Here is a 24194-nt window from a genome sequence, read left to right as displayed (position 1 = left end):
AGAGCAAAGATGAGACACCTACATGAGTGAATACTGGATTTCAGTAGTACTGCCAGAGGAGGAAGTGAAGTTTCCATCACGGGAAGAGTTTAAATAGCAGCTGGAAGATTGCTTGATGAGAACTCGCAGAGTTTGTACAGGGTTGGACTGGCTGGCCTCAATGCTCTTATGAGTAAAGGGCACAGCTCTTGTCCTTACTCTGATACTCTATGAGTATCACAGAGTACTGATACTCTATGTGGCCTGAAGATAGTTGCAGATGAATGTAAGGCTCCCCACTAGTCCCTCCCTTGCACAGAGGTCCCCAGGTGTGGGAGGTGGGAGACTCAAGAGCCAGTGGAGCACCCATGGCTGCAGGGTGCAAGGAGTGAGGTCTGTGTCTGAGGAAATGAACCAAGCAATCCAGACAAGAGGCCACATTCCGCAACCAGAGATATTGCGCCAGTAAAGGCAGGAGGGAGGGGGCATGCCTGGACTGTGGGATAGGTTTCAGGGAGCAGCAGAGAATAAGGGGGACAATTTGAGTCATTCTTGGAGAGCCTTAAAGGCTACAGTGGTGGGCTGACACATAACAGCTCAGCACAGGGGAGCCATGGGAAGTTTCTGAGCCGGGTAGAGCTGTGCTTTGGCGGGCTTCGTATGTGAGCACATTGGAGTGGTTGGAGGGCTCAAGGGTAGAAGTGGTCCAGGTCAGGTGCTAAAATAATCTGGATCAGAAGCCTGGAACAAGGCAATGCGGGGGAGAAGGGAGGCTAACCAAAGACTCTGGAGAGCCCAGAGGGGGTCCCCCTACTTTCCTGCTCCCTGAATTTTATACCTTATATCTCAGGGTCTGAGATCTGGGACCAGACTATCCTGGGAAGAAGAGTGTGGCTCTGTCCTTGTCCCCAAGGTTCAAGGGCATGCTGAGAAGCCAGGGTGGACAGTAAAGCTGGCCCAGCAGCCTGGCTTTGAGACTATGCTGAGGGTTCCCAGGGACCAGAATTGGCCTCATTATAGACATTTCTACACTAGCCAAACAGGGGGCTCCAGTCCAGGTAGAGCCTGCTCTATTCTAGCCAAACTTCCAGGAATCACAGAGGCCTTAGAAGTGTGGAATGGGTGAGCTCAGTGTGAGAACCACCTCGAGCCTCCGGGACAAGCAATCACCCTATCTTTGCTTAAATACTGCCAGTGACAGGAAGCTCACTACTCTCCAGGCAGGTCCTCTTCTGATTGTTAGAAACTTTCTCCGACCTGAGGACATGTGTTCCCCAGTGCACATGACCGCCCTGCAGTTCTGTGAAGACTGGATGTGCCTGCCCCATGAGCCTTTTAGCACTTTTTCAGGCTAAGCTTCCCCAGTGGCCCTCGCTCATAGGGTGATAGCTTGGGCATCTGCCAGAACCAGGCCACGAGGTTCCACAGCCCTCCCGCCTGCTTAGGCTTTCCTGTTCTCTGATGGCCCGAGGCTCTGCAGAGGCACAGGCCACACCAGGTCATGTCTGCGGTCTGTCGTAGGAGATTTGGGGAGCCCCAGCTCCTCCTCTGCCCAGCCACCTTCTCCTGCCCCCACGCACCTTTTCCAGGCCGTCCTCCTTCAGGCTGACAATGTCCAGATCGAAATCTGTCCGTAAGCCACTGGTTTTGTTGAAAACAATCCGTCCAGTTAATCCTTCCCATTGAGCCTGCCGGAGGGGAGAGTGCAGAGCGGCAATTCCTCGGGCTCATAAATCATCATTCGGTACAACTGTACAATGCTTCATTTTAATTACTCCTTGCGCTGATACTGTTCCCCCAAGACCATGATTAATTAATAATCACCTCCATCATTGCTCGGGCTGCGGTGCAAGCCAGCGATTTCCATAAATTCTATTATACTCTTTAGCCAGCTTTACATTTGCACCTTCACGTGTACAACATCGCTCTCGGATGTGCCCAAATGAGCCCCCGCCTTGGAGTCATGGGAAGGGGGAGGCCACATTAGAGCCCTGGAGAGGGGCAGGGAGGCAGGCAGGCAGAGCCCGTGTGGATGAGACCTGCCAAGAGGCAGAGAAGCCAGGGGCCAGGCCAGCCTGCCCATAAATCCCGACACTTAGAGTAGTCCCCAGAGAGGCAGGGGAGTCAGAGAAAGCCACCCCACCACCTCCTGCTCATGCTCCAAGTACATTGTGATTAAAAGCTCTAGGGTCAGAGTGCTGGGTTCAACCACAGTTAGCTGTGTGACCTCAGGCATTTCATTTCACCTCTCTACCTCAGTTTCCTCATCTATAAAATGGATAGATTGTACCAAAATGCAGTGGGGGTAAAATGATACAGCTCATGTAAAATACTTAGAACAGCACCCGATGCAACATAAAGCCTGAATCAATGGTAGCTTTCATTACTTTTTATTATCATTAACATTGTTAACTCAGAGAGAGGCAGGCAGAGGTTCAGAGAAGGTACAAGAACCTAACTGAGAAAAGCAACGCCTTCTAGATCAAGGGCTGGCAAACTACCACCCATGGGCCAAATCTCACCAACTGTTTCTGAAAATGAAGTTTATTAGAGCACAGACATACAAGTGTGTTCGTGTGCTGTCTGTGGCCGCTGTGTGTAATGACAGAGCTGAGTAGTCACAACAAAGACTGCGGAGGCTCACGGAGCCTGAAAGATTTTTGGCCCTTTGTGGAAAAAAGTTGGCCCATTCCTGTTCTGGATAATATCTTTCCTGCGGGCCCAGAGCTTTCAACTCTACAAGGGACTGTCCCACTCCTCATCTCAGGTAACCTCCACGGCAGCCTGGGAGGTGGGCCAGGCAGGGATCGTGGTTCCCGCTTTGCAGACGAGAAGAGCCGTGTGTCACCCAAACTTGGGTGAATGAGCTGTAGAGTTAAACTAGGACCTGGGGTCTCACGGCCCCTGCCCCTTAGACTGGACCCATTTCCCTGTTCCCTTCCTGCACAGTTAAGATGGCAACTCAAGTTATAGGCTTTCTGTGTCCAGGTGGTGAACAAACCCCACATATCCTGGAGTCCTTGGGAGCAAGAGCAGGGGAGAAAATTTGGGAGCTCACCCAGCGGCTGGACCTTTGGGTTGGAGGGAAGGCTGGGGAGGAGGGTGCCCAAGAAGAAGCCTGCAGGCGGCGGAGGGTCTGCAATGGAAAGTTGGGTTGGAGTTCTTGCTTGGCCACATTTGATCCCTAATACTGGGTTCTTGATCCGTGGCAGATTCTGAAAAAAGCTCCAGAGCCTCTCCCTGAACATACCCGAGCACCCACGCACAGTCTCAGGTCCCTAGAAGCTCATCTCTGGGTCCCAAACTAAAGCCCTGGGGAATCTGCAAGAACATGGGCAGCTCTAAGCGCTGCAAGGTCTTCCAGATAAGAGGGCAGGTGGGCAGATGGGTGTACAACCCAGGCAGGAACCCTCTCGGGGTGCAGAAGGCTAGAAAACAATGACAAGTGGCCTAACCATTCTGGACTTCACTAAAGGGAAATTACTACTTCTCAGGGATTAATAAAAGGTACATAAAGTGCTTGGCACAGTGCCTGGCATACGCAGTCATGACTACGTGACATATATCTTATTGTTTCTCCTTTTTTGGTTTTATCTGTTGCGCCTCCTTGGAATAGGACTGGCCCTTGGCTCAAGTTTTAGACCCTTCATACTTATTACCCCCATGAGTACTCTGGCCCTGCCTGTGGCTGTGCCTGTGGCTTAGGAACCCAAGATAATCCTGTATGGTAGGACCTGTGAGCAGAACTGAAGCTGTACCTCTACAGCGGGGTATTGCTTCTGGCCCAGACACCCAGTCTGCTACCCTCTTGGATGGGCACGGCATGAGCTCTAGTTGGGGATGGAGGAGTGGCTGGATGGGGTGGGGGCTTGTGCTCACTTGGGCCTAAGCCTGAGGCCCCAGCATCCGCCCCACCCACCCCTCCTCACAGAGCTCTGATCTCCTTCCCTGCAGGAGCTCACTTAGTCCTCACTGATATCCTGCCGGGTGGGCATGATCACTGCCGCCATTTTACAGATGTGGACACTAAGGCTCAAACAGGGACTCAGGGCTACAGGTCACAGGTGCAGTAGCAGAGCTGAGGGGTTTGGGGCTTGATGCCCAAGGCAGAGTGGGGAGAGCATATATGGATTCTGGGGAGCTGGCGCTTGCGGGGGCTGGGGACTGCGATTTTAAAGGGGCATCAAAGAAGGTGAAAACCACGGTTTTATGACTTCACAGGGAGGCTCAGCTTCCCTCAGGCTGCCTTCTCCCCTCCTCTGTGGGCCCCAACCCCCTCAGGCTATCTTCTGGGCCCCCCGGGGGGAAATCACAGCAGGTGCTTTCTTTCCTTGTCAGCAACAGAGGAATTAAATGCCAGCAGGTGCATGGCCTGTCTGGGGGCGGGTGGGCAGGGGCAGGGCGGGCAGCCGCTGGCAGCTCCTCCCCGTGACATTTCCCGGGCCACCCGCCCCCTCCAGCCGCTGCACAGGACTTGCTAAATGAAAGATGCTTCACACGCTCTGAACTCCAGCCTGGTATTTTGCAACTCCTCTTGGAAATGCCAAGTCTTTAAAATGATTTACAGTCACGCAGTCAGATGGGGAGACAGTAATTTGGAGATGGTCTAAGGCAGGGTGCTTGGGCTCTGGACAGGGCAGGGGGTGCGCCTGTGGTCTGGGCCAGGAGCAGGCCTTCCGGCCTTGGTCTCCACAGCTATAAAATGGAGCCAAGACGAAGCTGTTTCTGAAAGGGCTCTGTAGAGGAACATGGGGTGGGGAGGTCATTCACTGAGCCTGGGGCCAGGAAGGTGGCCAGCCAGGGACTCTGCCCCAGGCCGGTCAGCCAGGAGAGGCTCTGAGAATGGGGCTCCCTTTCTCTGAAACAGGAAATGAGCCTCAAACCTTCCAGGGGGGTGAGAGAACTGGGTGGGTGGCCCTGAAGCCTCCTATGTGGCTGGGGGTCCTCCTGGGCAGGAAACTCACCACCCAACAAGCAACAAGGACAGCAGATGTGATGACGGAATTAGTAACAGCTACCAAGCTTCTCAGCACCCACTAGGTGCTGGGTGCTGGTCTCTGAGTGGCACACACAATCAATCCACTTAATCCCACACCAACTCTGAGAGAGAAGCTTCTATCCCACTATATAAAGGACGATCCCAACGCATAGAAAGTTCAGTAGCTTTATAAGGCCATGTGGGTAGAAAGTGGTTAAGCTCCAAAGCTACTTTTGTCTGGTTCCTGAGGCTGCCCAATCTGCTGAGTCAGAGGTGGGGAGGGGCAGGAGGCTGTGGCCTGGGTCACCATGAGTCTCAGGGAAGCCAGGGCTGCTCAGCAATAGGCCTGCAGAGGGAGGAGCAGCAGTGGCTGGGAGCCAAGCTTCAGAGCTCCCTGAGAACCCACCAATGACCACCCAAGCCAGCTTGACCCTGCTCAGGGCGTCAGACGATCGGACTCCATCTGTGGTTTTGATGGGACGGATGTGAAGGGACCGTGGTGGTCCCTTATGTCCACACCTCTGCTGCTTGAGCTCCTTCTAGGGATGCGGGAACCGATGCCAGGGGCTTGACTGCTTCCTCACAGTGCCAGAGAGGCTCATTTGCAGGTGAAGAAACAGACGCTGAGTGCGGAGGGATGGACGGGAACCAGTCTAAGGTACAGGGGTTGGCAGAGGTAGAGCACATTTCAGAGGCAAGGAACTCTAGAGCCCACCTCTGGTCAATAAGCCTTGAAGCATATTTCTAACAAGTGGGAGGAGCTATCACTGGCATCAGTCTGAAACAGTTATGGGGGACTCAGGGCCTTGGGGAAGGGATGAGTTCCTTGGATATTTGCACCCTTTCCATATGGGATTCCATTTATTAGCACAGTGACTTCATTAACATGTGTCTCCTTCCTTAAGTTGGATCTTGTGAGAGCGGGGACTTTATATAGGTTTTCAGGCTCCCTTCCCAACAATCTTTTGAGGCAAGCGTTGGTACTATCCCATTTTACAGTTGAGAAAACTGAGGATCAAAGAGTTAATCATCTCACACAAAGTCATACAGTGAGGTGTGGAGCCAGAAGGCCAGCCCGGACTCCAGAGAGCGGACAATGAACCCTGCCATCTAGAGTTTATGAGAACAATGGTGGATGGAGAGTCCTTTGAAATGAAAAGTGGATGCTCTGTGTTTCCACAGTCATCTTCTCAGCAGCAAGACAGGTTTCCTGCCCTCTGGTTGCTCTTAACTCAGCTTCATTGGATGAAACTTTTCCTTCTCCTGCCATGGCTCCAGGAATGTCAGGTCCCAGTGGGGACCCTGGCTGGGAAGTTGGACAACGGGCCCATGGCATGAGGATGAGTCCCTAGGGCTGACTGTTATTTCCTGAGCCTCTTCCTCCCAGGCGCCGAGCTAAGGGCTTTCGGCGTAATGCCTCCTCTCACCCTCATGGCATCCCCAGAAGGGGCCATGTTTGGTACTCCCTTTTTTACAGATGAGGCCACTGAGGCTCAGCCAGGTTCTCCAGCTTGCCCAAGACTCCACAGTCAGGAAGCGGCTGTGGCACTTTGCAGCCCATGTGTCCTCCCTGTGGCGATGCTGACCACCTACTGAGCACTTCCACAGGCAGAGGACTGAACATCCTAATCACCCTGTAAGACCGGTCTGTGTACACCCATTTCCCCCCAAGGAAACTGAGGCTCAGAGAGGCGAGACAACTTGCCTGAGAGCAGAGAGATTGGAAATGGGGTCTGCCTGGCTCCCAGACCTGGGTGCTCAGCCCCTGTGCTGCTCTGCAGTGCCAACAGCACCCCCGGCCCCGACCCCAGGTGATGGTGCTAGTGGGGACCTGCAGCGGCACTCACCTCCTTGATGAAGTTCATAAAGCGGCCACCAAAGCGCCAGGCCTTGTGCCGGTGGCACTGCAGGGAGTTCACGGTCATCTGGGGCGCCCGCTGGTAGCACACTGACACGATGTGGACGGCGTCGTACAGTAAGGCCGCGTCGGTCTGCGGGGAGGTCCCGGGTCCCGCCTGAGAGCGGCTTCTGAGCCCCTTGAGTCTTGCCCCACCTTACCCTGTCTCCCTCCTCCTCCTGCAGGCACATGGGGTTCTGGTGTGGGCAAAGGTCCTGAGGCCCTGGTGGTGACCCTGTCCATGCTGCTGCTGAGAGGCCAGGGCTGGGGCCGACTGCAGCTGTGCAGACACTGCAACTCCAGCTGAGCTGGTATCTCCTTCCAGCCAACTCTACTTAGCACAGCCTAGAATCCTCTGTGCTCAGGTTCCACCCGTCCTTATCCCCACCATCTGCTTGCTGCCTATATCCCTACCCGATGGGGGGACTGTGATTCATCTCTGTGTCCTCAGCCCTTAGCTTAAGGTCTGGCTGACACATAGCAGGTCTTAAGAAAGGAAGTGGGAGGGAAGAAAGAAAGAAGAGAGGAAGGAGGGAAGGAAGAAGGGATGGAGTATGGAAGGAAGGAACGATGGAAGGAAGGAAGGAAGGATGGAAGGAAGGAAGGATAGCTGGAAGGAAGGAGGGAAGGATGGAAAGGAGGGAGGGAGGGAGGGAAGAAGGAAGGAAGGAAGGAAGGAAGGAAGGAAGGATGGATGGAAAGGAGGGAGGGAAGGAGGGAGAGACGGAGGGAGGGAGGGAGGAAGGAAGGAAGGAAGGATGGATGGAAGGAAGGAAGGAAGGAAGGAAGGTGGGGAGTCCCTGGTCCCTGGTCCTGGCTCGCCCAGCCACCATACCATCATCACCCCATCCAACAGGCCCGATTCTGTGCGGGGCGCTGCCTGCAGCCGCTCCATGGACCACTTCTCCACGATGGCCGAGACGTGGGGGTTGTCCACATTGAGGATGCGGAACCCCGTCAGGTTCACCCCTGAGTAACGGTAGGGCTCCAGGTCTAACGCATAAAGATCCTTGATAAAGAGAGTTTTGTGTAAATAAAGGTCTCACCACTACTGTAAGCTCCGGCTCCCACCTCCCACCCCCTGCCCACTCCCGAATCAGGCCAGCCCCAGAGCCCGAGGCTGCACCCCGCTTCCAAGCTCGGCAGGTGGTGAGGCGGCTTGGAGGACCAGACTTGAAATTCAACTTGGACTCGGGTATGTTGACCACTGACCCTGTGTACTAAGTGCAGGGCCCTTGGGTGGGTCACTCAGCCCCTCTGCTTCTCCAGATGCTTCTTCATCTACAAAATGGGGATCATACCTCTTTCATAGGACTCAGTGGAAGGGTTCACTCAAAGAGTCCCATCTAGCACACCAAAGGCGCTTGATAATGCCTGTTTCTTCTCGTGGGGGAGGCCACTTTGGGAAGACAGAGGGCTCTGGCTCTGGGCATCCCCACAATACCCACAGGGAGACTAAAGGGCGGTGATTTAAGAGAGGGTGTTTAAAAATGATCTTTTCTGCCTCGGACTCAAGGAGTACTAGTGCTCTCTTCTCTTCTCCTCACATTCTGAGCCAGGGGCTCCGCACTCCCTGCTCCCAGGAGCAGCTGAGCAGGCGTCTGTGGGTAGGGAGTGTCCAGCCTGGTGCAACGGGCAGGCCCTGGTCTAAGTCTGGGAGAATGGGGCCTTTGCGCATGGGGCAGCCCAGCTCCAGCCCTTCCTTAGCTCCATTTCTGGGACATGGTGGGATGGTGAGGGAAGGAAGCAAAAAGGAGCAATGGGGAGGGGGGCAGAGGGACAGAAAGCAGCCATGTCTTAAAGTGAGAACAGATGGCAGTGGAGAAGGCAATGAATACTATTAAGAAGAGCTAACTAGAACTTTGTCTTATTAAGAAAATTTACCCAAGACTTGGAAATAAGGCAAAGGGAGAGCAGTATGTCCTTTCAACGTCATGTTGAAATGTTGTTAGACCCGCCCCAGGATTATCTAGTCCTATGGGAGGATGTGCCTGGATTTAACTTCACCATCACCTACTGGTTATCTTTGTGGATTTTTTTGTCTAGCAGAAAAGATAATCCCAAAAGTTATGGTTTTATTTGCCCTGTAGGATATCAATCCATTTTGCATCTAACAGAGCAATCTGTCCTATATCTTTTCCTGAAATACGGATAAATATCCAATTCACCAAATGCTCTCTGAACGAGCTTTACCATCCTGCTGGTTTCCTCATTAACAAGCCCAATCCATCTTTGACATGTGTTCCTTCTCTATTTGCATGTTTTTGACTTTTTGAAAAACGGACTTTGATCGTCTGGATTGGCCTCATCCCATTGCTGGGGAAACCGAGTTCCTCCTCATCCACATCGTTGGTAGTCTGCCACACCCCTCCCGCCACCTGCCTCCTGTCCTGACCCCGGCCTCCCCTCTCCCGGCCCCTCCCCTCCAGCTCCACCCTGTTTTGGGAGAGAGGGTGGCTGAGGGCCCTCCTGGTGGTGGCAACCATCATGAGTAAGATCCAACCCCAAGGCAGGGTCCCAGCTTTGGGTAAATCAATGGCGGCTCATGGAAAGATGCTGGTAACAAAACCTGGAGCCTGAAGAGAAGACCTGTCATGCTGTGTTGACTTCCTCTGGGGTCTGAAATGCTCTTGTTTCCCTGCACCCCCAAAGGAGTCTCCTTTTGGAATACCCTGTGTTGGCTTTCTCTTTGAATGCTGTAGGGCAGAGGATCGAGACAGACTTGAGCATGGCAAGAAAGTTGAGTTCCAACTTGAGCCAAACAAAAATGGCCCTGATTCTAGGCCAGGATTTGGGACGGGGAAGGGGTGGATGAGAACAGGGTCTTTAGCGGATGGGTTGGTCAGGTAGGCGTATATACAGCCCCAGCCTCAGTGGGGGTGTGGGGGGTGCTCAGCCCTGCATGGAGTATTCTTCGCCACCCCCTGTGAGGTAGGTACTTACTATTCTCATTTTACGGGGAAAGAAACAGCGTGACTTGCCCAAGGTCATCCAGCTTGTAGAAGGCAGAGATGGGATATGTATCTACATGTGTTTTTCAGTGGTGTTTTGGGGCTGGCTAGAGCTGGCCTGCCAGAGTCAATTGTTAGTATCTCTTCCCAACTCCACATTCAGCAACATTATGTTGGTAGCTGGTATCGGCCATGGTAAGAGCATTTACACCATGGAAATTGGCAAATAATACAAATGAGGATTTTTTTTCCCCTTAGAGATGTGGTTGTGAAACATTTACCAGCACACCACAGTCTGCCTTATTCAAAACCCCTGGACTCCTCATCCCCACTGGCTGTCAAGACCAGATGCTCATCAGAACTGTCTCAGAGTGTGATTTGAAAGCATGGGGCACATCCAGCTGGATATTGACGCAGAGAGCCTGTGTCCTGAGCAGCCACTAACCTAGACCAGTGCTCCTACTAGGAAGCACAACACAGGGGTCTGGGCTTAGACCAGAACACCTGTAAGGATGAGAGAGGGACAGCGAGGAGGACAGACACCTGGAAGGAGGCTCCTCTTGTCACAGCTCCCCACTGAGAGGCGGCCCACGGAAGCAGTACACAGTACTGAGGTAGCACAGACCAGGGGAACAGACAGTCTGGGTTCAAGGCTCCCCTGCCCCCCTTGCCTCAGTCACCCGTCTGCAAAATGGAGAAGACGAGAGCACCTGCCATATACGTTTGTCATGGAGGAGGAATGGGCTCATCAATGGACGTGGAACATGTCTGGTGCACAGTAAACAGTAGGTAAGTGTCTGGCAAATATTTATATCCTGCCTTCTTGCAACAGGACGAGACTGCTACTGGTTATAGGCCCCAGGGTTCTTACTGGATTACCAGCGTGGGAGGAAGGCAGGCAGGGATTGGGTTTTTCCTGCCTTCACCTTCTTGGCAATATAGAAACAATGGTAATGAGCTAATATTTATTGAGCACCTAGAAATCTTAGAAGGGCAGGCTCTACTCTAAGTGCCCTATATGTATCGACTCATTTAATTCCCATTGCACACTTTTAAAGAGGAGGTGATTGTCACCCCATTTTACAGAGGCTAAAATGGAGTCACGGAGCATTAGTTGGGGTGCAATGGAGGCAAGCCCAGGCAGTGTGGCCCCAGGGTCCTCCCTGCCCCCCCCCCGCCCCCCGTGGTGATGTGGGCTCCTCCCGCCCACAGCCTCTGCCCCAGCCCCCAGCTTATGGCCACTGCACACGTAAACATGCGCCATACAAAAGCCAGAGGGATCTTGCTGAAGGGAAAGCCAACTTTTGTACAATCCTTCCATGGCAACGTATTGCCTTCTCAGAATAAATTCCAAGTTCCCTGGTATAGTTTACAAAGGTGCCCACCTCTCCAGACTTACTTTCCACCCCATGTACTCGCATTGTCTGCTCTGGGAATACCAAACTACTGATGGCTGGAAATACGCTTACCCTAGCTGAGCTTAGCCACCTACTCTTTGTACTTCACTCCCAGGACATGAACCGGTCCTTAGTTCTGCTTACAGGAATAAGAGAACAGAATAGCATCAAGAAACACCCTGGGGCCCAACGTATCAGTGACTTTCTCCTCAAAAGACAAATGTTTGATGTTCCTGAGACTCAGCTAAGAAAAGAGTCATGAAGACCTTGCATGTAAGAGCTTGCATGTCAATATCTAAATCTAATCACCGATGCCAGAACAACAAGATGTGATTGAGACAACACTGGATTGAGAAATTGCTCCTGCCCTCCTCACAAAGATCTAATGTCATCACCGATCTGACAAGAATGAATCATATGGATTTTACTTCGCTTTTGACCCCTACACCTTCCCTGTACCTATAAAAACGCTAACCCACATGCCCACCTTGAACTGGTTTTGGGAAGATTCCTCCAGTTCTTTGCAAAGTGCACTTGCAACAAATCACCTTCACAGTGAAAGACATGTTTCTCCTTTTAGGGCCCAGTCAGGTGGCCCCTTCTATTGGAAAGAGCTGTGCTTACGTTAACACTGTTAGTCCTTCATTCCATTCTTTGCTGCTCCTCCCTATCATGCAGTGTCTCTTCCTTATGTCCTGCACCTCGGTGCACGTTCTGCCCACTGGTGGAGACCCACCTCCTCAACCCCTCTCTGATGGGCTACTCTCTATGATTCTCGCCATCCTGGAGCCTGGGTTACAGGGCTCAGGGCACTGAGGGCCCCCAACCCTGTGACATGAGGGCAATGCGAACAGAAGAGCTGGGGAAGAGGCCTCTTTGTCCAACTCCAATTCTTTGTCCAGTCTGCCCCTGGCCGAGACCCCAAGTGCTGTACACAGTGAACTGTGCACAACCTGGCTGCTTGGCAAAAAGTTGCAGTTCTCGACGCCAAATGTTGACACACTGAATTCAGTATCGACCAGGGACCTTTTAGAAACATTCAGCATAACATAATAGACTAATTCATTAGCACCCCATGGGTCTGTCTGGATAGAAGCCGAAGCTAGGAAAACATCGCCTTAAGGAATGACAGATGAAAATATCTTTCCCATGATATAACTGTTATTGCCGGGAAGTGGCATTAATTGTGATTGCTTATCTATTAATTTATTATAATTCTTTTTTCACCTCCAGGCTTTTACCTACACATGACATGTACCAGGGGCTCAGCTGGGGCTGATTAACGCGGGGTTATCTGGGAATGGCTCAAAGCTGGCTGGAACAGATAATGGCAGCTGGGGTAATTAAAATGTCTTCTGCGTGGGAGAAGCAAGTTTGGAGATTTTTTTTTAGGGGAAGAACCAGTGATGTGCGTTTCCTAAAGGGAAGGAGATAAACGTCACTGCCCTCCCAAATGCAGCCACAACTGACCACTGGGCACAAAGGGGCAGGAAAAAAGGAAGTCACGAGACTAAAGTCCTAAGCCAATGATGTTGGAAAGAGGATCCTGAAGCTGGAGGCAGGATATGTGTTGGGGGAGAGGACCCAGGGGAGCAGAGCTGATGCCAAGACATGTAAGGGGTGGCATATAGGAAATACCCTGTAGATCATAGCCCCGCCACCGCACACACATGCACACACATATACACACACGTACCTGACTGCAAAACTGTTTGTATTGCAGTGGAAGTTTCCACTCTCCCTGGCTCTTAGGGAGGAACATGGAGGAAGAGCTATGGGCAAGGCTGGGGAGTCAGGAGCTCAAGGTCTTTACCACTGATTTGCTGTGAGACTTTGGGCAAGCCACTCAACCTTCCTGATCTCTGGTTTCCCCATCAGTCATTAGGGAGCAAAAACTCTGCTCCGCTGGCCTTGAAGGGGTGAAGAGGAAAATCAGCGAGTGCAGAGAGAGGGCTTTGGAACCTGTGAAGTACAGGCGCTGCTGGGATCTGCAGAGGCTCTGTTTCCCTCATTAGTGTCAATTACTAGGCTGGACCATCACAGCTGTGGGGAATCCCAGCCGGCCAGATAAGGCCAGGGAATGCTTTCCGCGGGGCTCTCAGTGTGACAGGTTTCAGCAGAGGGTTCTTTGGAGCTGGACAGCTCCTAGCTGGTAAAAACCTTTGCTCTGCTTCTTTCAGGCTGGGTGACTTCTCAGAGCCTCAGTTTCACTTTTCTGCAAAACTGGGAGTGCCACGCCTTCCCGGGGGGAGAGTTGTTCTGAATTTGGAATGAGCTGGGGTACACCGAGCACGCAGAAAACATAAACAAGAGTTATTTGATTAATTTAGTTAATACTTACATTGTACTCACTAAAATGCCAAGCACTGCTCTAAGTACCTTACCAATACAAATACATTTAATATTCATAATGACAATCCTATGACGTGATACTGTTATTAATATCATTTTATTGATGGGGAAATGAGGAACAGAGAGAACAAGCAACTTGCGCATGAAAGTGGAAGAATCTCGATGATGATGTTGATAACTTTACTGATTACTTTCTACCTTGTACTATAGTCATTCATTCATTCATTCAAGCGTTAACAAGGCACCCACTGTGGCCACACAGTGCAGACGGGACGTGGTCACAGGGCAGACGGGCTCGGCTTGGGGCTAAGGAGGCTCCTTTATGCACTGGCGACTTTGACCTTGCCAGGTGTGAAGGAAGCATACCAGCTGGTGAGCTTTACGTCAGATCCATCTCTGTACGCCCCCTACCACCCAGGTGCCTAGCTCAGCGCCTGGGGCTTCAGAGAGAATTGGTATATGGCTGCTGGATAAAGGACTAAATGAATGAATGATTGAATTAAGGGAATGAAAGAAGTGATGGAAACAGTAAGAGAAATGGATTCTGCTTAGGGCTAGAAGGCCCTGGGGTGTGAGGATTCGGCCCCCTGCCTCCTGAGACCCCCGACCTTGAACCCAGGTGAGAGGTGGCATTAATATGGAGGGCACTGAGGTCAGTGGGGTGGTGCCTTCCTTGGAGTCTGCTGCTTTGGAAGATCAGGCCGGGCTGCAGGGCCAAGAACCCCATGCTTCAAATGCTGCTGCTCCTTTCCCCCAGCTCCCCGAGACGCTGCCCTCTCTGGCACTGGTAGGAGGGTTTGAGCCAGGTGGCGATGCTTTTAAAGGACTTTTTGGAGCTGGGGCTGGTTTAATCACAGTCCCTCGTGTGAGCAGAGGCAGCGAGGTAGGCAATGCTCAAGGAGGGGAGTCCCATGGGTTGTAATTTGTTCCTGCCCGGACCATGTCCACTTCTAAAGGAGCCTCCTTAGCCCCAAACCGAGCCCGTCTGCCCTGTGGCCACGTCCTGCGTCCTGGGTACCCTTCCCCTACTCTCCCCTGCCAGACCTCAGCCGACGGGCCAAGGAGCAGTCAATCTGCTCCAACAGCAGATTCTACTACCGGGCTGGTGACCGGCCCCCTCTCCAGGGGCATTTGGAAATGTATGGTGGTAACTATTTAGTCATCACCAAGAATGGCAATTAGTGAGTGGGGGCCCAGGATACCAACCATCCGATGGTGGGCAGGACATCTGGAAAAATGACTTGTCTGGCCCCAAAGCCTCCTGTTGGGAAACGCTGACCGGCGCTTTGCCAGTCACCTACTTAACCCAGGAAAAGTGGGTAATACTCAGAGAAAGGGGGGGTGAGAAGTGACAGGGAGAACAGGTAGGTGGGTGGAACGCAGTGAGCCCAGTATGGCTGCGATGCGATGGAGTCTCCAGGGAAGGGCAATGATGGGGAGCAGATCCCACGAGGAGGGGAGGCAGCAGTGGCAGCGAGGGGGGCCTTTCAGACACGGCTGCATCTCATTAGTGCAGAAGGTTAGAATAACAATCCTTGAGATGTCTGGGGTCACCCTGGATCCAGAACCACCGCCCAGGACTTAGCCCTGTGGCCTGGTGGATCATGCTGGAGTCCCCTAATGACTTCAGGTGACTTGAATGCATCTGCCCCTTACAGGCAAGAGAGGTCAATGAGGCATCTGAGGCCCATATCAAAATATACATATTCCCATTTTACAAGCAGGGAAACTGAGGCCAAGAGAGCTTAAGTAACTTGCACAGTGCATAGCTAGGAGGGGGAGGAGCAGGGGGTCCTCCGACCTGTCTGCCTCCGAGGCCTGCTCTCTTCCCACTGTGCTGGGGAGTGGATGGCCATGGTGGGCGGGCAGAAAGGCTGCCAAGCTCACCACAGAGTCCCAGAGGTCTGCCAGCTCCTAAAGTGCTCCCTTGTCCCTCCCTGTCTCCTCCTGTCAAGGACTCCAGGGCTTTGTCACAGCAACCCAGAGTGGGGAGGCTCAGGGAGGTGAGCCAGCAGGACAGAATTCCGAGAAAAATGTGCTGAGCTACTGAAGATGCAGAGCTGGGTAGAACTTCCCAGGGCCTGCAGCTGGCCTTTGGACCCTGGGAGCCCAGGATGGCATGGGGGGCTGCCATGCCATGGGGAGGAGGCCTTGGGCTTCTGGAATTTTCCTCATTCTACCATTTCCAGCCTTTCTCCTCTATCCTGCTCTGAGCTCTAAACAGGGGTCTGGTGGAACCCTGGGATTTGGCAGCCTCACTACACAGCCTCCAGTGACTTTCCAGGATACAACAGGGCAGAGAGAAGCCAGTTTGGGTGTGCAGAACTCCAGAAGGGACTCAAGGAAGGAGGTGCTTAGCCTCTAGCCTACGTGGCTCCTGGAAGGTCCCCAAGTTTGGGCCCTGGATGAGGAGTCTGTGCAAGGTGGCCCCTGAGCTCTGCCATGGGCACGGGGCAGTGGGAGGGCGTAGGGGGAAGGTAACAAGCAGGGCATGCTGGCAAATGCTTAATCACCAGCTCTGGGGAGAGAGGGGGCTTATTTTTAACATTTGCAAGCTTTTGTGGTATAAATGCATGATCAACTTCAAGTCACTGATGGGACATCACCGAATGCAGAATTGGGAAGAGATTAAGATAATCGGCTTTAGCAGGCCAGGGCAAGCCTGCTCCAGTGCACCACTGAAGAGCTAACCTGCCTCTTGGCCTTTGCTTCTGCTGTTCCTTCTCTGTGAAACACTATTCCTCTCTCTCTTCTTGGCGAACTCCTACTGATCCTCCAAGGTCCCGTCCAAGCATTTACTTCCTATAGAATTTGCCTCCAACTTCCCGCCTACCATCAGCCCCATAGTAATCAGGGTTTCCTTCCATGGTACCCCAGGGCCATCTGTCCAGGCCTGCGGTGGCATAAGCCTGCTGTATTAGAGACAAAGACCAGATGGGATGGATGACCTCGGTCCTGGTCATCTTGTGATAATCAGCTTAGCACAGGTCCCGCGCCAAGTAAGGAACAGTAACCGGAAGTCAGATGAACAATGAATACTGTTAGAGGCCTGAGGCTGCAGCAGCAGGGCCAACACAAACTTTGCAAGAGGCTTCTTTCAGCAAGATGATGTGAGTGATGCTGTCACTGACCCCTGACCCGGGGGATGGGATAGTTCACCCCGGGCCCCAGTAAGGTCCATAACATCTGGCTTGAAGGCAGGGCCGCTGGATGGTGGTTCCCCTTTGGCACAGGGATCTTTTTATTCTGATGATCTCAGGCCATGACTAATTATCCTAATGGGTTTAAATGGCTCTAAATGTACTCAGAGTTTGGACAGGACTCATCCGGAGCTTGCAGGTAGGCTGGCCCGGCTGACAGCGAGTGGGCAGACTTCAGCGTGGGTGTGCAGGAATCCGAAGTGGCAATTCCCCTTATCGCATGAGGCCCAAGATATGAATGAGGAGGCGTGGGCTAGGAGCATATTAACACTGATTTGGCTCTCAATATATCCCAAGCATTGTTCTCCATGTTTTACTTTATTAACTCCTGACAATCCCAGGAGGCAGAGGCTCTTATCATCCTACTTTACAGAGGAAGAAACTGGGGCAGGGAGATTAAATGACTTACCCAAGATCACACAGCCAGTAAGCAGAAGAGCCTGTGTTCATAGTGGCTCCAGTGTCCAAGCTCTTACAACATGTCTGCTTCTCAAAATTGTATGAGTCACAAGAACCTCTTTGTGCCCTTACCTGGGGCCACACCTATAGCCTTAGGAAGCAAATCCAGCCGGAGATTCCTCTTGGCTGGCCCAGGCCTGGCCAGGCCAGCCTTGCTCAATGGGAGACCCCCACCCCACCCCACCTGAGCCAGGGCCCAGAAGAACGTTACCAGAGTGGTGAAGATGAAGTGGTAGTACTCGGTCATCATGCCCATGGCCATGGCCTGCGGGAGAGCACAACATTAGCAGCCTGTAGGGGACACTTGAGCTGCCCCACCCCTCCCCACCCCAGGTCACTGGGAGCAGGATGGGAGAGGTGTTGAGTTGGATCTGAATGCTTGGAGCCACTTCGGGAGAGTGACAGTGGCTGGCTGGAAGGCAGCAGTGGATTTCCCACTACAGTATGCAGCCAAATTGCCAGGGGTAGATGAAGAAGCAGATTCCTGGGCCACACCCTCTATAATGATTTCCAGGTAGTCAGCCCGGATGTCTTTTTATTCTGATACAGAACTCAGGTGAGTTCAACATCCTGGCTCCACAGAGAGGTGTATGGGGGCACCCCTTCCACAGCACCCCCGGCCCAGCCAGGCCCATGGAGGAAGGGTCAGGGCTCAGTGTGAGCCCCGGGGCCCCGGCAGGGCTGAGACATGCCTGCATCCCTGGAGCTGGCTGACCCCCAGCGGGCCACATGGCTGCTGTGGAACTATCATTATAGACCCCTGTGAAGTCTAAATTATATATTTTTTTATGTGTTTTATTAGAAGCCTGCAATCTATAACAATAATAATGACTGTAATGCGTTTTCTACAGAGTTCCTCAGAATGCCAGGCCCACACAGTGCTCTGGGGGGGACAGCGGCACTGGGTCAAGTACACTTTGAAAATCTGCACATTTCCTCTCCGTCTCAGTGACTCATGAGGCACACAAGCACGTTAAAGGCTCAGAGAAGTCCTGCACTAAACAGGCGCGTTCGACTTCATTTAATTGACCACAGAAGCTTCTTTGTTTAATTCTAGACATTTTAGGCCAGATGAACCTGGGGGGTAAATTCCAACTTCATCCACTTCCTAGCTGGATGACCTTGGCCTGTTCCTGTCCCCTTGAGCCTCAGTTTCCCCAACTGTACACTGGACATGATACTCAACCCTACTTCCTCGTGTGGCAATAAATGTGGAGCTATATGTGAGATGTTTAGCGCAATTACCTGGCCGAGAGTGATTCCCGAACACAAAAATTGTGATTATCTGTGAGACTTCAGCCCCTCAAGGCTTGGGAAAGGGCCCTATCCCCTCTGGGCACCCCTCCCCCTGCACCCCACCCGCCCCCTGCTCTCGCTGGGTTCATGTGTCAGAGCCTCACAGAAAGGTTTTTCCAATCACAAAGTGTGCCTTCTGGGACCACAGTATCGCTTGCACAAAGCACTGGCTCAAATCACAGCAAATTTGGTTTCAACTGCAACACCCTCCTCTTTCACTGTTTATTTCTTTGGTGGCTGGCAGAGCTTGGCTCCGGTCCCCGGCAGGCCACACAGGGCTGTGACCGGGCATGGAGCCCACTGGTGACCCAGAGCCTCTCTCCTCCCCCACGGGCACTGCAGACTGAGCAGATGGTGCGAGGAACTTCAATGGAGCCCCTGGTAATGCGAAAGTCACACCAAATGCTGCAGGCTACAGGGAATTAGTCATCGGAAGAGGCAGTGAGGCCCTCCGGGGCTGTTCCTGAGATTCCGAGGCCTCCCCGGGCTTCCCCAAGTGTTATGCTCCTCTGTGGCTCCGGGCACCCCTCGGCAGCCCCGGCGTCTCCCCTGCAAAGGTGGAATGGAAACAGACAGTTCCTAGCATGTGCCAGGCCCGGCTGGGGCAGCCATCCAGCATCTCATTCCACCCTCACACAAACTCAGAGTGTGAAGATCCCTGCACCCATTCCGCTGCTGGTGAAACTGAGGCTTAAAGAGACGAAGTGACTGCACAAGGTCATAAGGCCAGACAGAGACAGAGCTGGGGTTCCAACTTAGATTTGGGAGGTGGGAGGTGGGAGAAATGGAGGAAGGGGTGCCCCGCCCCACGCCTCCCGCTGACCAGGGCTTGCACACCTGCTTAAGGATCTGGGCCGCCATGGCGTGGCTGCAGTCGAAGATAATACGGAATTCCCGGCCTCGCTTCATCTCCTTGAGCAGCGGCCGCGAGTCGTCGGAGTCGATGGGGAGCTGGCGGATCTTCAGGCGGATGTTGTATCTTGACGGGGCCATGATCAGCTCCTGCAGCCGGATGAGCCCTAAGAGGCCACGGGGCACAAAAGACAAACATGTGCACACAGGTACACCCAGCTTCAGGCATTCGCACAGACTCCTGCACACCCACGCATGTGGCCACAGGTCTGCAGGAACACGGACTCAGACGTGTGGGCCCACGGAGATGGGTGCACTTGCATAGACGCTGCTACATGGCGCGCACACTCAGGCAAGGATGTGCGTGCAAACATGTGCATGCTTGCATGTGCTCACAGATCTGAGCCAGATGTGCGCGCGTGCAAACACGTTTACACACACATGCATGTTGATATGAAACGGGGCTTTCATCTGGGCTTATACCCATGCGTGCAAAGGTGTGTGCACACACGGACACAAGGACACACGTGAAGATTCAAAAGGAGACACAGGAAGAAAGGATATCCCACGGAGCACACCAACCTGTCCCTTTCAATCACAGACTGGAGGTGGGGAACTTATGGAGACTGAGCTAGTGCCACAGCCTCTTCTCCCCCTCCCTCAACATTGTGACACGCAGGACGTCACCATCCCAAGCAAACCTGCTGCCAGGAAAAGGGCATGTGTGGCTGGCTCTAGGTTCAGCTATACCAACTGCTGGACTGGGTGAGGTGGTATTTGTGTGTGTGTGTGTGTGTGCGTGTGCCCTTGTAAGGCAAGTTGCCTTGGTAAACATCCATCCTTCCAGACTTAATGGAACCACCTCTTCCATGATGTCTTTCCCTTTTTTTATTCTTCCCAGAAAAAGGCCTCCCTTCCTTAGACACATGCCCCCAGCTTGGTGGCCTCCTCTGGCCTCATGTCATTTCCCTGGACCTTCCATGAGCACCCTGACATCAGGGGCTAGGTTTCCACAGCCCCTACCTAGCACAGGGCCCAGGACTCAAGTAGTGCTCACAAGAAGTTTCTATATATAATTGAATTGACTTACTGTTTTTTTTTCTCCCCACACTGAAAAAATCCATCCTCTATGTTGGCATTTTGCAAAAACACTTTATCTAGGGACTTCCAGGGAAAACTGAATGCCACTTCCTGGAGACAAATGGCTTGCTTAGGTCTAAGTAAGTTCACTTCTGTCCCTAGTCTGAGGTCCATTCTTGCTGACTCCTCTCTGCCTACCCTGGGAGGAAGCCTGTTTGCTGTTCTCTCCACCCCCGTCTCACCGGAAGGGGGCGCTGAGCTAGCACAGCTCCTGGGTCCCAAGTAGGCTACCCGCCCCTCCACCTGCTCGGCCCCCTGCCCACACTCAGAACTCAGGATCTGTGTCCTGCCTGCAGATGACGTCCTCTGCATTGTCCACTCAGCCCTGCTGTATTTTCCCACTAGGAGCCCTCCGATTTTCCTTTGAGGAATAACTCCTCATCACTCTCGGTCCATGTGACTCAGGAGGGTTCATACCCAGCTGTGGGGTCAAGCCATGTGGGTCCAGCATGGCCAATCAGCACATACCATGTGGGCCCAGAACGGCCAATCAGCACATACCATGTGGGCCCAGAACGGCCAATCAGCACATACCATGTGGGCCCAGCATGGCTCTACGCTGAGAGATGGAGAAGTGACACAAAGTGCTCCTATCAGAGACACCCCCAGAAACTGTGCTAGAGCAATTGGTAAGAGACATCCTTCTCTCATTCAACTTTAAATCAGGAGCGTGTAACTCTGGGGGTCACCGCAGAAAAACTGAGGATTCCAACAGGGCAGAAGGAAAGGAGAACAACTAGAAAGAGATAAAGTCCTGAGAGTACCCATCTGAGCCCTTGGCTTAAACGGCCCCTGAAGCTAAATCACCTCGGTGCTTTCCAATTCAAGAGGCAAAAATCACACTCCTCCCATTTTATTTTTTGTTTCGTTGCTTTGCTTAAGCTAATCTGAGCTGGATTGAAGTTTGCCATCAACTATTATACAGTGGCCCCTATCTGGGCAGAGTTCCCCTACTCTGATAGGCCACTTCAGAAGCCTTCCCACAGAGAATCCCTGTTTCCAAAGTGATGTACCTGCCTCAGTCTGTGCAACCATTCCCCAGGGCTTTGTGTCAGGAAAACAATCTGATTGACATCCGTCATTCCACTCTGCTAAGTGGACAGACATATATCCCTGCAACCCAAAGCCTCCCAAAGAGGTCCCAAGCGAGCTGTTCCATGGCTGTGGACATTAGGGACCCCAGCCCCCTGGGAGTTCTCAGACGTAGGTGCAAGGGTTGGGGTACGAGAGTGGTCTGGGTCACAGAGGGGTCCCACCGCCTCCCAAGCCCAGACTCGATGGGGAAGAGGAAGAGGCTATCGGGTGACCTTAGCAGAGGAGGGAAGGGTACACACTTCCCTTAAATACAACATCCAGGCCTGCCTCCCCCAACTAATCCCAGAAATTCCTGATTTGGCGGATTGATCCTGCCCATTCACACCTGTTATCTCGTTAGCCCCCACGTGCACATTCTGCTCCCACCTGCTCAGTTTTCAGACTTCTGAGCAGCATCAGCAGACATGTGGGATTTGGGGATCCAGGATGTGAGGACAGGGCAGGCCTGACACTGGAGCAGAGGCCACCAGGGCCCCCTTGTCAGCCAAGTGCACCGCTCTGTGTAATGCACAGTGACCCACATTCGCCTGCAGCAAATGTCAGACCTCCTTCCCATCAGTGTATCCCCAAAGGACGCCAGGCTTGTCTCAGCCCACCCCATCAGAGGACTGAGCTCTCTGTTTGCCTGGGATGAGCTTTCCTTCCTGGCTGCTTCCCTAATCAATCTCTCTCAAAATATCTGCAGTGAATCATGGTTGTTGGAATCATGCTTTTCACTTACAAAGCACTTCTGCATTCATTACCCTATTTAACCATCTCCCCAGTCCTGGAAGACATGTAGAACAGGATTTCCATTCCAATGTTACTGATAAAGAAATCGAGGCCCAGAGAGGCTTAGGAACCCTCCCAAGTTTTGCAGCGTGCTAGCAATGGAGTCAAAACTAGAAACCCAATCATTTGACTCCTAGACTGGTACTCTTTCCACCACCCCAAGGTTTTTCTAAGTGCCTTCCTTTCACCCCTAACATGGATTTGTTCTTGTGTACCATTTAGGTGAAGAAAGTCAAAGCTCATAGATCTAAAACTGTTGGTTGCCTCCTTAACAGTGGTAGATTGCGACCGCGGCATTAATTTTCAACCTCTCCCTCTATCCATGCCTTGTGCCATACTTTATAGTGACTTCCAACCATGGGTGGTGGGCTACCCCACCCTTTGACACTGGGATCAACTAACGTCTTGGCCAAGAGGATGTTAGCAGGTATGACACAAGCAGACACTGGAAATGGAATTGTGTGTTGGGTTTCTTCTTTTGCACCTCTGGCACCTTCATAAGAATCTGCCTGGGCTAGCTACTGGAGGATGAAAGAAATGTGGAGTACAGCCAAGTTAGCCCTGCCATCCTAGCCAAGGCCAGTCTAGATCAACCAAAAGCCAGTCGACTCACAGGCATGTAAATGAGCCAGCTCAGACCAGAAGAACTGCCTACTCAAGCTCAGTCTAAACTGCTGACCCCATAGACTTGGGTGCCGAACAAAAGCTTATTGTTCTAAATCACTGAGCCTTGCGGTGGTTTGTTTCATAGAATTATTGTAGAAATAGGGAACTGATGCAGTCCCTCTAGCATGCTAAAAGAATCATGATTTTGTTTGGGTGGTGATGTGCCAGTCCCAAGAGATGACTTGTGATTGGGTGGAGCCAATCCACTGCCAAATGGGAACAGCAATCCTATTCCTACTTGACAGTGTGCCTAGGATAATAGGTATAGACCTAATGAGCTATACAGGATGATCTTCTGGAAGATTCTGGTCAGATTTTCCTCCCTGATAAGAGGCATAAGTGACGTTAAGAAAAATCCCTTGATTCACACCTTCTTTCTTTTTGTTTGGGTTATCATGTGAGTATGTGACACTCACAGCTGCAGCAACTCTATTGTAACCATGAAGTAAAGCAAAGAACTTCGGTGACACTGACCCAGCACCTGATTGTTGAGCTGCTAAACTAACCCTAGAACCGTGCACCTCCAGACATCTTGTCAGTGAGATAACTAAATGGCTATGGCTTGAATCCATTTGAGTTGGGTTTTCTGTTACTTGAAGCCAAATCTAATGGATACAACCCCCAAAGCAAACACAGTCAAAACTTCCTAGAAAGTGCTTCTGCAAGTTGCCCCACCCCTTTAAATATCCTGTTTCTGGAAACATGTCTCTTGCTTCCCACCATCATAGTTACATTACTGTTTAGCTGAACCTTGCCTTGAATCCCTAGTACCATGCATCTTCTTGACCAAATCATATCTTCCATTGACTCCTCTATATTACCCACTCCTCAGGCTTCAGACCTGGGCTTCAGCTCTGACCAATCTCTCCTTCCCCACCATATGTCATCCATGCCACAGCATCTTTTCCTCTGCAACGGTCCAGCCCCCTCCCTACATCCAGACTGGAGGTCTCAGTACTGCTGAGCTTGTGGTTTATGCCAGAGTCTAGCTGGCCCCATTTGTTGCTTCCTGGACCAATACAGCCACTTCTTGTTTCATTTCCTTGTCCCAGGCTCTCTCTTCAATCCTACCTGTACATTGCTGTCAGGGGCACCTTCTTGAAACTTTACTTTCATAACTCCACTCCTTTGCTCAACAACACTCAATGGCTTCCAGCTGCC

The 24194-nt window shown here is 52.2% G+C and overlaps 1 protein-coding gene across 1 annotated transcript in view; it reads right to left on the bottom strand.

Moving 5' to 3' along the window:
• Positions 1 to 24194, bottom strand: part of GRIK3 (glutamate ionotropic receptor kainate type subunit 3) — a 94844-nt gene that overhangs the window by 56316 nt on the left and 14334 nt on the right. Inside the window, exons 3-7 of the mRNA XM_077150261.1 lie at positions 19347 to 19528; positions 17425 to 17478; positions 7690 to 7863; positions 6805 to 6948; positions 1560 to 1667 (exon numbers count right to left, since the gene is read on the bottom strand). Of these exons, the coding sequence (XP_077006376.1) occupies positions 1560 to 1667; positions 6805 to 6948; positions 7690 to 7863; positions 17425 to 17478; positions 19347 to 19528 (662 nt within the window). The remainder of the gene's footprint in view (positions 1 to 1559; positions 1668 to 6804; positions 6949 to 7689; positions 7864 to 17424; positions 17479 to 19346; positions 19529 to 24194) is intronic.

Source organism: Tamandua tetradactyla, chromosome 2, assembly GCF_023851605.1.
Source record: "Tamandua tetradactyla isolate mTamTet1 chromosome 2, mTamTet1.pri, whole genome shotgun sequence".
Classification (NCBI taxonomy): domain Eukaryota; kingdom Metazoa; phylum Chordata; class Mammalia; order Pilosa; family Myrmecophagidae; genus Tamandua; species Tamandua tetradactyla.
Note: the sequence above shows the minus strand (reverse complement) of the source record. Positions and strands in the feature narration are given on the sequence as shown.